We start from the raw sequence: 11,204 nt of genomic DNA on the forward strand, positions 1-11,204 counted from the left end.
GAACTTTTGGGATCACTTAAATACACTATCAAATCATCTGCAAATAGTGATATTTTCATTTTTTCCTTTCCAATCTGTATTCCTTTGATCTCCTTTTTTTGTTGGATTGGTCTGGCTAGAACTTCGAGAACTATATTAAATAAGTAGGGAGAGAGTGGGAGCCTTGTCTAGTCCTTGATTTCAGTTGGATTGCTTTAAATTTCTCTCCACTTAGTTTAATGTTAGCTACTGCTTTGCTGTGTATAGCTTTTACTATGCTTAGGTATGGGCCTTGAATTCCTGATCTTTCCAGGACTTATCATGAAGGTGTGTTGAATTTTGTCAAATGCTTCCTCAGCATCTAATGAAATGATCATGTGGTTTTTATCTTTCAGTTTGTTTATATAGTGGACTATGTTGACAGTTTTCTGTATATTAAACCACCCCTGCATACCTGGGATGAAGCCTACTTGATCATGATGGATGATTGGTTTTATGTGCTCTTGGATTCGGTTTGCTAAAATTTTATTGAGTATTTTGCATCAATATTCATAAGGGAAATTGGTCTGAAGTTCTCTTTCTTTGTTGGGTCTTTGTGTGATTTTTGTAGAAGAGTAATTGTGACTTCATAGAAGGAATTTGGTAGCCCTCAGTCTGTTTCAATTTTGTGGAATAGTTTGGATAGTATTGGTATGAAGTCTTCTTTGAAGGTCTGATAGAATTCTGCACTGAACTGATGTGGACCTGTGCTCTTTTTGGTTGGGAGACTTATAATGACTGCTTCTATTTCTGTAGGAGTTATCTGGTTGTTTAAATGGTTTCTGTGTTCCTGATTTAACTTTGGTACCTGGTATCTGGTTTTGTTGAATATAGGCTTTTGTCATAGGAACTGATGATTTTTGAATTTCCTCTGACTCTGTTGTTATTTCTCCCTTTTCATTTCTGATTTTGTCAATTTGGACACCACACTCTCTGTGTACCCTGGTTAGTCTGGCTAAGGGTTTATCTATCTTGGTTTTTTTTTTCTCAGAGAACTAGCTTTTGGTTCTGCTGATTCTTTGTATAGTCTTTTTTGTTTCTACTTGGTTGATTTCAGTTCTTAGTTTGATTATATCCTGCCTTCTACTCCTCCTGTGTGTATTTGTTTCTTTTTGTTTTAGAGCTTTTACATGTTCTCTCAAGCTGTTGATATATGCTTTCTCCTGTTTCTTTCTGCAAGCACTCAGAGCTGCTGATTTCTGTGGAATCTTCTGCTCCTGAGATTCTCTCTTCTATCTCTTGTACTCTGTTAGGGATGCTTGTATCTACAGCTCCTTGTCTCTTTTTTTTCGGTTTTCTATATCCAGGGTTGTCTCCCTTGGTGCTTTCTTTTTTGCTCCTATTTCCATTTTTAATTCCTTCACTTGTTTGTGTTTTCCTGTAATTCTATCAGGGATTTTTGTGTTCCCTTTCTAAGGGCTTCTACTTTGTTTATTTGTGTTTTCCTGCATTTCTCTAAAAAAGTTTCTATATCTTTCTTGATGTCCTCCAGCATCATGATCAAATGTGATTTTAAATCTACATCTTTCTTTTCTGGTGTGTTTGGATATTCAGTGTTCGCTTTGGTGGGAGAATTAGGCTCCGATGATGCCATGTAGTCTTGCTTTTTGTTGCTTGGGTTCCTGGGCTTGCCTCTCACCATTAGGTTGTCTCTGCTGTTACCTTGTTATGCTATTTCTGACAGTGGCTAGAATGTTCCTATAGGCCTGTGTGTTTGGAGACCTGTTTTCCTGTTTTCTTTCAGCCAGTTATGGGGACAGAGTGTTCTGCTTTCAGGCGTGTTGTCGTTCCTGTCTACTGACTCTCAGCTGTTCCTGTGAGTGTGTGTCCTGAGTCCACCAGGCAGGTCACTTGAAGCAGAAAAGTTGGTCTTACCTCTGGTCTGGTGCCTGAAGTCGCTCCTTGGTCTCGGTTTCAGCTCTCCTTGAGGGCAGCAACCAGAAGGGCCTGTTCCACCTTTCCCGGGTCTCTGTGGACAGGGTGCTCAAATGACGCTAGGTGTTTTCCTCTTGAGTCAGAAATGTGGGCAGAGAGTAGTCTCCTCTGGTTTCCCAGTTGTGTCTGCCTCTCTGAAGGTCTAGCTCTCCCTTCTACGGGATTTGGGTGCAAGGTGCTGTTTGACCAGGTCCCTTCAGATCCAGGCACAGTCTGGACTGCCGAGCTCCTGCAGCTTGAGTGCTCTTATCTTCTTGTTCCCAGAGGCCCTATACAGTTGCCTCTTGGGATGTGGACAAAGGTGGGCGGTACTGGCAGTATCTCAGGCCCTGCAGTCTCAGGATTGCCCACACGACTGAGCGGGCAGCTGTCTCTCCCATGGGGTTTTGGATCAGGGAGCTCTAGGCTGTGATCAGGGAGGATCCGGTGCTAGCTAAAAATCGGAAGTGTCCTGTCCCAGAGTAATTTTGCCTTTGTGTGTCCTGAGTCCACCAAGCAGGTCAGTTGGAGTAAAAAAGTTGGTCTTACCTCTGGTCTTGGGTCTGAAGTCATTCCTCGGGACTGGGTTTCAGCTCTCCTTGAGGTCAGCAACCTGAAGGCCTGCCCCACCTTCTCCTCTGTCCCTGTGCATAGGAGGCCCAGATGGTGCTAGGTGTTTTCCTCTAGAGTCAGAAATGTGGGCAGAGAGTAGTCTCTTCTGTTTTTCGAGGTGTATATGCCCCTCTGAAATTCTAGTTCTTCTTCCTATGGGATTTGGGTACAGGGAGTTGTTTGACTGGGTCCCTTCAGATCCCGGCACAGTTTGAACTGCAGGGCTCCTGCAACTTGAGTGCCCCTGTCTTCCTGTTCCCAGAGGCCCTATACAATTTCCTCTTGGGTCTGACATGCAGGCAAAGGTGGGCAGTCTCTCCTGCCCTGCAGTCTCAGAATGCCCATATGTCTGGGCAATCAATTCTCTTTCCGTTCTTCCGTTTTTTAAACGGAAGTGTCATACTTAAAATCTTTTGACCAGAAAATTATATACCCATTTGAGGGATCAAAAATCTCCCACATTGCCAGTGTGGGAGTCTTTCTTTACATGACCAATTTAGGATGAAGAGGAAAAATGATATTTCTACCATTGCCAGAGCAGTAGCTTCATCATTGCTGTGATTGTGAGGAAGTTTTATAAATTTTTCTTGAAAGTGCATTCTTTTTTGACTCCTTCCCCAGGAGATTTCTGACTGGAGACCTTAGAAGATTAGTGGGCATATCCCACCCACACTCCAGAAGCTGGCAAGGCAGACTCTGCTAAGAAATGAGGCCATGGCCATAGCCTGTCTTGGGGAGCTGCCTACTATGCTCTTCCCAGCACTGTTCAAGGAGGCATTCGAGGGCAGACACATCAACCTCATAAAGGAAATGGTAGCAGCTTGGCCTTTTCCCTGTCTCCCTGTGGGGGCATTGATGAAGACACCTAATGGGGAAACCATGAAGGCTCTGCTAGATGGAGTAGACATGCGACTGACAAGAAAGTTTCACCCAAGGTAAGGAATAACTCTGTACTGTATAAGAGAGCACACGAACTGCACTGTAGAGATTGTCAAGGTAATTGGCTTGGTTATACTTGGGTCAGAAATTTTTGATCTCATCATGCAGGGATACATGGTTCTTGAAAGCAACTTACTTGTACTAAAGATAGTTGAATATGGATTATAGTTGAATATGGACTAGAGTAAATATAGCCTCACAGTAGAATGAGCCTATACCTAGCATTCCCACAACCACTAATAATGTGACTAATTAAAAGTAAGGTTTACCTTAGTGAAATAAAAGTAGTCAAGTGAACAGAAGTCTGGGAAAGGATCTGGAGCATGCCTGAGACCAGTTTGGATATCAGGTGCTTAAACAACATACCTCTCAATAGGGGAGAGATGAGTTTAGATATATGTATTAAAAGCTGATTCAGAGTCTCGTGACTTTCATATGTTTCACCAACAGGAGGACAAAACTACAGGTCCTCGATCTGAGAAATGTGCACCATAACTTCTGGAATATATGGACTGGAGTAGAGGACAGCAGCCATTCAGCAGAGAACTTGGAGGAAAAGCAAGTAGCAAAGTTCTTTCCCAGATATGCACTGAGGCGGCAACGTGTGAAGGTCATAGTTGAACTGTCCATCTTTTCTTGCCTTGAGGAAGAACGAGCATGCTTCTTAACGTGGGCCCAGGAAAGAAAGGGCTTCCTACATTTCTGCTGTACAAAGATGACGATCTGGGATCTGCCGGTCCATGTTATCAGAGAGATCTTGAATGTTTTTGATCCACAGCATATCACAGAATTTGAACTGCATACTGAGTGGACACTGTTAGAGCTGGCACATTTTTCTCCCTACTTTGGACAGATGAGAAATCTCCGCAAAGTCTTCCTGGAACCCCTGAAAGGGATGATCTCCTCTAATCACAATGAAACAGGAGACAGAGAAGCCAAGTGTATCAAGAAGTTTATTTCTCAGTTCTCCAAATTCAATTGTCTCCAGCATCTCAGTATGTTTTGCCCCCATTTTCTTAGAGATCACATGAATCAAGTCCTAGGGTAAGTAAGAATAAAGAGCTAGTTCAGCTCCCAAAGCAAATCTGTCTCTCTTATCTTAAGGATGAGTGGTGTATGATGTCAGCAGTCACTAGGAACAAACATTCAGAGACACATAAGATTCAGGATTTGTGTCCTATTTTCTTGTATACTGAGTGACACTCGGTTAATTTTACAGGTGAAATAAGTGTTTCAAATGAGCACTCATTAATTAGAGAATTGACCTGGAGTTAAGATAGATAATAAGAGTAGGTTGGAATTCTAACAGGTTTCATATCCAGGAGTTGGGGGACTCAGTAGCATAGGGTGAACCTGAGCTATAGAACAACCTTATATCTTCCCTCAATTCCCTTGGGTAAAACATTGAGAGCCAAGTAGCACTGAGTGCCTGGGACAGGGGGCCTGTAAATGAGAACATGGGTAACTTCAGAAGGAGGGATAGAATCCAGATGCAAATGTCGAGATGCTGTCAGGACTTTACTGGGATGGAAGTTCTTGTGTGTGCTTTCTGGACTCATGAGCTGAGCCGCTTTTCAGTTTGAGAGTGAAGTCAGTCCATGAACTGTGGGGTGGGCATGACTGAGCAATTTCCAACAGGAAACATCATAAATGATGTCCTTGATCATTTAGTCAAACTCACCATGGGGCACTTGGTTCCCTCTACCGCTCTGTACATTCCAGCCAAATCTCTACAACACCATTAGCCAGAACTGACCCCCTGTTCTATCCCTAGGTGCCTGATGACGCCTTTGGAGACCCTCTCAGTTACTTGCTACATAATTTCACAGAATGAGTTGAATTCCTTCTCCTGCTGTAAGAGCCTCTTTCAGTTAAAACATCTGGAATTGAGAGGAGTGATCTTACATGATGTGGATATTATGTCTCTGAGAGGTTTCCTAGAGAAAGTGGCAGATACTCTTGAGACTCTGGATTTGCAGTGTTGTAGGATGAAGGACTCTCAGCTTTATGCCCTCCTACCTGCCCTCAGACATTTCTCTCAGCTCACCACGGTCAAGTTCTACAGCAACAAATTCTCCATGCCCATTCTGAAGGACCTGTTGCAGCACACAGCCAAGTGGAGCAAGGTGAACGTGGAACAATACCCTGCCCCTCTCGAGTGCTATGATGACTCGGCTCAAGTTTCTGTGGAAAGATTTGCCCAACTTTGTTCTGAGCTCATGGATACACTCAGGGCAATACGGCAGCCCAAGAACATCTCCTTTGCTACAGAAATTTGTTAAACATGTGGTGAGCGCTGTGTCTATCATAATGGGCCCAGGCTTTGTTGTTGCTGGCAGTAAATTGTGAAGTAGAACTTCTGTATTTCAAAAAAAAAAAAAAACAGGCTTGTGTTGAATGGGTTCAGAATGGAAAGACGCTGGTATTGCATGGGTACAGCAAATGGCAAGGTGAAATTGCCATGTATAAAATAAAAGTCTTCTTGATACTTCTTTTCCTTGTCCTTTTGCTTGACTACATTTACAACCCTCTTATTTCACTGATTAGTTATGTGCAGTAAACATTTAAACTAAAGTAAGCAACATAGACACACCTCCAATGAAGTAGTATTAAATGGACCACAGAAGATGAAAATACAGTACATTCAGACCACAAGGCACCTTGCACCCTTCAGAGATGTCTAAATGGAAGAAGACAACCCACGACAACGTTAACAGGCTTTCCACTCTGACTTTCTACTCTTGATCTTTTTGTCATGCCTCCATGAGATTACTACCAGGAACCTATGTACACTCTATGCTACAGCCATATGTCTGTAGAGCATTATTCCTATGGACTCTCAAACTCTATGTAGCACCCAAAGTGTATGTAAGGTGTCCAATAATATGCAGGTCCCCCTACTATATAAAGCATTTTCTTTACAAAAGCGTTTTATTCTAAATCCCTGAGACTAATTATTATAACTCCTTACTGTATAGTGAACTATCAATAAAATAATTTATTATGCATTGTATTTATTAAACACATAGACCATAGGTCCTCTGTTTAAATATCATTGTTATTGTCTACATTGAATAATGGATCTAAATTTAATTACTCAATAAATTCCCTCTGGAGAGAAGCCAAAATAAACACATTGATGCCAGGAATATCACATTTCATACTCTTGGGAAGATTAATAAAGTTATCAGCTAAGGTGGGACCCATCTGGACATTTATGCTGCCCTAAGGTGGACAAGAAGACAAAAGAAAAAGAACAAAAAAGAACAAGAAACCTCTCTCAGGCTCCTTTTTTCTCTCTTCCCCTACAACCTGTCTTTTTGTCTGCATGACCAGTTACCTGGCCTTATTCCTTGGGACCAGTGAACTCACCTAAGATTTGTCCACAGTAAACACGCTTTCATATTCTTAAAACAAATGACCTATAGTTTGAGAGAAATTGCTCACAGGCTTAGAGCACATGCTACTGTTGCAGAGGATCAAAGTTTGATTTCTGAGCTTATAATCAGGTGACTCTCAAATGGAACTCAGGCTTCATGTAATAAAACCTGCTTTTCTGGCTTTTGTGGATTCCCACTTTCACATGACCAAACCTACATAATTCACATTCAGATATATACCTAGCTGAAGAAGTCTTGAAATTAGAAAATACCTTCAATTTCACAAAGTAAAAAATGGCCCAATTAGTTAAAACAGGGGTGTTGATCAGTAGCAGTTGTGTGGCTCTGTGAAGAGAGCATGTGGAGGTTCAGGTGTGTCCACTGAGCTCAATTGGCCAGCAATAGCATAGTTTCCTCTGGTCTCTAGGCTTGGAGGTCTTGCACCAAGGGAGAGTGAAAGGAAATGAGGAGTTTGTCAAGGTACAACATTTATTTCTATATAAATGTTCTGTATAGTTGTGTTCTATTTATCTGTAGGTTTTCATGAGGAGAAAAGGCATCAGAGTGCTAAAGTGGTTGTGAAGTGGCAAATGGTTGTCTACCATTGAACTCAGGTAGTCTGAAAGGAGAGCCAGGACTCTTAATTACTGAGCCATCATCCATCCAGGTCCATGGCAATGTAAAAAGCACTCATGGATACATAATCACAAGAAACCTGGTGTCTGTTTTGCATAAAAACTTACCAGTTTGTCATTATCTTTAATGTGTTATATTTTAGACGTTTTGTGCAAATGTGTATATTTATGGCTTTCATGCTTGTTTATTTTTTAGATAATCACTAAGTAGATCTGACAAAAGAATATCAATGTCCTGAGTCATTCCACGAAATGTCTAAATGTGCTTCACTTAATAGAGTGTTTGTCTATCCATTCACTGGGTCTATGAACACCATTAACTAGGGTGTAACAATACATAACAGTTACCTCAGCACCCTACAGGTTGAGGTTTCAGAGCAGAATTCAATATCATTCTATCTACTTATCTGAATACCTAATATAACCTTCGAGAAACTTCTTGACAGGTAGCTAGAATCCCTTAACACTTTCTTTCTGGTCTCTCTTGACTTCATCTTATCCCTGCTCTGGAATGGAATAAAAGATGTGCAACATAAATAAATAAAGATCAAATAATAAAAATCTCAAAGGATTTTTATAATATAAACTTTAAGGATATGTTGATAAGGAAGGAGAAAGAAAAATGTACAGAGGGAAGGAGATAAGAAATTAAAATAAATATAACCTTACCTATTTATGTTTCTAGGGAAGTATGTGACTTAAACATTGATTGTATAATTTACATATGCTGCTGTCTGTTCTAAGTTCATACTAACTGTAGCCACCCATCTTAACAACAATCCTCACTACTTTTCTCTTTTTTTCAATCTTTATTAACTTGAGTATTTTTTATTTACATTTTCTCAGATAATTTACATTTATTGAGTTTGTATGTATGCTACATTATCTCAGATGCTTTGTATATACAATAATATGTATGGAGCATACATTAATTGCCAACTTATTTAAGCTGGCATGGATTTTATAAACACATATTCTTTTATATTTTTATTATTTTTTTAATTTTTTATCTTAATTACCTTGAGTATTTCTTATTTACATATCGATTTTTATTCCCTTTCCCAGTTTCCGGGCCAACATCCCCCTAACTCCTCCCCTTCCCCTTCTTTATGGTTGTTCCCCTCCCCATCCTCCCCCCATTACCGCCCTCCCCCCAACAATCACGTTTACTGGGGGTTCAGTCTTGGCAGGACCAAGGGCTCCCCCTTCCACTGGTGCTGTTACTAGGCTATTCATTGCTACCTATGAGGTTGGAGTCCAGGGTCAGTCGATGTGTAGTCTTTGAGTAGTGGCTTAGTCCCTGGAAGCTCTGGTTTGTTGGCATTATTGTTCATATGGGGTCTCGAGCCCCTTCAAGCTCTTCCAGTCCTTTCTCTGATTCCTTCAATGGGGGTCCCGTTCTCAGTTCAGTGGTTTGCTGCTGGCATTCACCTCTGTATTTGCTGTATTTAGCTGTGTCTCTCAGGAGAGATCTACATCTGGCTCCTGTCGGCCTGCACTTTTTTGCTTCATCCATCTTATCTAATTGGGTGGGTGTATAAGTATGGGCCACATATGGGGCAGGCTCTGAATGGGTGTTCCTTCTGCCTCTGTTTTAAACTGTGCCTCCCTATTCCCTGCCAAGGGTATTCTTGTTCCACTTATAAAGCAGTAGTGAAGCATTGGCATTTTGGTCACCATTCTTGAGTTTCATGTGTTCTGTGCATCTAGGGTAATTCAAGCATTTGGGCTAATAGCTACTTATCAATGAGCGCATACCATGTGTGTTTTTCTGTGATTGTTTACCTCATTCTGGATGATATTTTCCAGTTCCAACCATTTCCCTATGAATTTCATAAGTCATTGTTTTTGATAGCTGAGTAATATTCCATTGTGTAGATGTACCACATTTTCTGTATCCATTCCTTTGTTGAAGGGCATCTGGGTTCTCTCCAGATTCTGACTATTATAAATAAGGCTGCTATGAACATAGTGGAGCACTTGTCTTTGTTATATGTTGGGGCATCTTTTGGGTATATGCCCAAGAGGGATATAGCTGGGTCCTCAAGTAGTTCGATGTCTAATTGTCTGAGGAACCTCCAGACTAATTTTCAGAATTCTCGTACCAGTCTGCAATCCCACCAACAATGGAGGAGTGTTCCTCTTTCTCCACATCCTCGCCAGCATTTGCTGTCACCTGAGTTTTTGATCTTAGCCATTCTCACTGGTGAGAGGTGAAATCTCAGGGTTGTTTTGATTTGCATTTCCCTTATGAGTAAAGATGTTGAGCATTTCTTTAGGTGTTTCTCAACCATAGGCATTCCTCAGCTGTGAATTCTTTGTTTAGCTCGGAACCCCATTTTTTAATAGGGTTATTTGTCTCCCTACGGTCTAACTTCTTGAGTTCTTTGTATATTTTGGATATAAGTCCTCTATCTGTTGCAGGATTAGTAAAGATCTTTTCCCAATATATTGGTGTGACAGGATATTTTTGAAATACTCTAATTTCAATGTGTTTGAATTTTTAAAGACTGGCCCACAGGAGGGACAAGCTACAGTCAGAGACAGCAAGACCAACTAACGTCAGCAATAACCTGGGACACCATGTATGCTTGGTAACTCTACCAACTTAGTCCACACCTACTATCCTACGAAAATATTAATGGAATCAAGCCATTCTCCTGCCTCTAACTTTTGAAGAGATGCTACTGCAGTTTATTGAAAACACGTCCAATTCAGGCCTCTATCTCCAGAACATACTTCTTACTGTTAAAAACTGTTCTAAATCCAGTCACAATAATGTCTATGAATTATTTTATTTGTATTATCAGCAACAGATTGAAACCTGAATTGACTCAAAATCAGACTGTTTTTGGTCATATGAATAAAATTCGCCCAGGTGCAGTGATTCACAACAGTAATCCTATCAGGAAGAAAGATGATGAGTCAGGAAGATTGCTAGAACTTAAATATCTAAAATGACCTTAACTTAAGAGCAAGACCCAGTCTCACCATACAAAACTCTAAACTATGTAATAAGTAAGCAAATCAAAAAATCCAAATATTAAGTGATGTGTTGTTAATCAACAAGTGAAATGTTTGAGGGGCAGGGTTGTGTGGAGGTATTCTCACCCAGAGCTCTGATTCAATCAATGAAGTAGTTGGGAGTTATGTATAGAAATCAAAGGGTGGAGCTTAATCAACTAATGCAGTTTCAGTTTGGGTTTAGAGGCGTGGCTGCAACAGGGAGGGACAGGCAGAGAGGTATATAAAGGCTGCAGTGGAGCCAGAAAAACTATTCAGAGACCTGGAGCCTGGATAGCTGCCTGGTTTCCCTGGGACTGAGAGACCTCTGTGCAGTGCTCAGAACTGGTATGTAATTGGTTTCCCTTGAGTCATGCAGTTTGATGTAAACCTTTAGATGCCAAGATATGATAAAACATTTTAATTTCTGTCTCTTTATATGAACTCATTGAAGACCTTGGATTTAATTCCAAATCAAGGTTTAGCTTCATCTCAAACATCTAGGTTAACCTGTTGATTTAATTATTGTGGTTGATTTTTCGAAAGAAGTTTACCTTATTCAAGCTTTCTTAGAAATGGCCGTGTGTCTCTGGGTAGGCTGGATATCAAAATCCTCCTGACTCAGCAGTCTCCTCAGGGCTAAGAATACTAGCATATTCCCTCATATTTTCATTCTCACAAATGCTTTTTGTGTTTGTTTTTG

General features: G+C 40.8%; 1 protein-coding gene across 1 annotated transcript; it reads left to right on the forward strand.

Annotated features, from left to right (window-relative positions):
- Positions 1-3,045: 3,045 nt before the first annotated feature.
- Pramel38 (PRAME like 38) lies at positions 3,046-5,825 on the forward strand. The gene is given in 4 exon segments (XM_087584505.1): positions 3,046-3,084; positions 3,190-3,479; positions 3,934-4,527; positions 5,258-5,825. Coding segments are annotated over 4 exon segments (1,491 nt in total).
- Positions 5,826-11,204: the final 5,379 nt, after the last annotated feature.

The sequence above is a fragment of the Rattus norvegicus genome, chromosome 14 (genome assembly GCF_021556685.1).
Source record: "Rattus norvegicus strain SHRSP/BbbUtx chromosome 14, alternate assembly SHRSP_T2T, whole genome shotgun sequence".
In the NCBI taxonomy this organism is placed as follows: domain Eukaryota; kingdom Metazoa; phylum Chordata; class Mammalia; order Rodentia; family Muridae; genus Rattus; species Rattus norvegicus.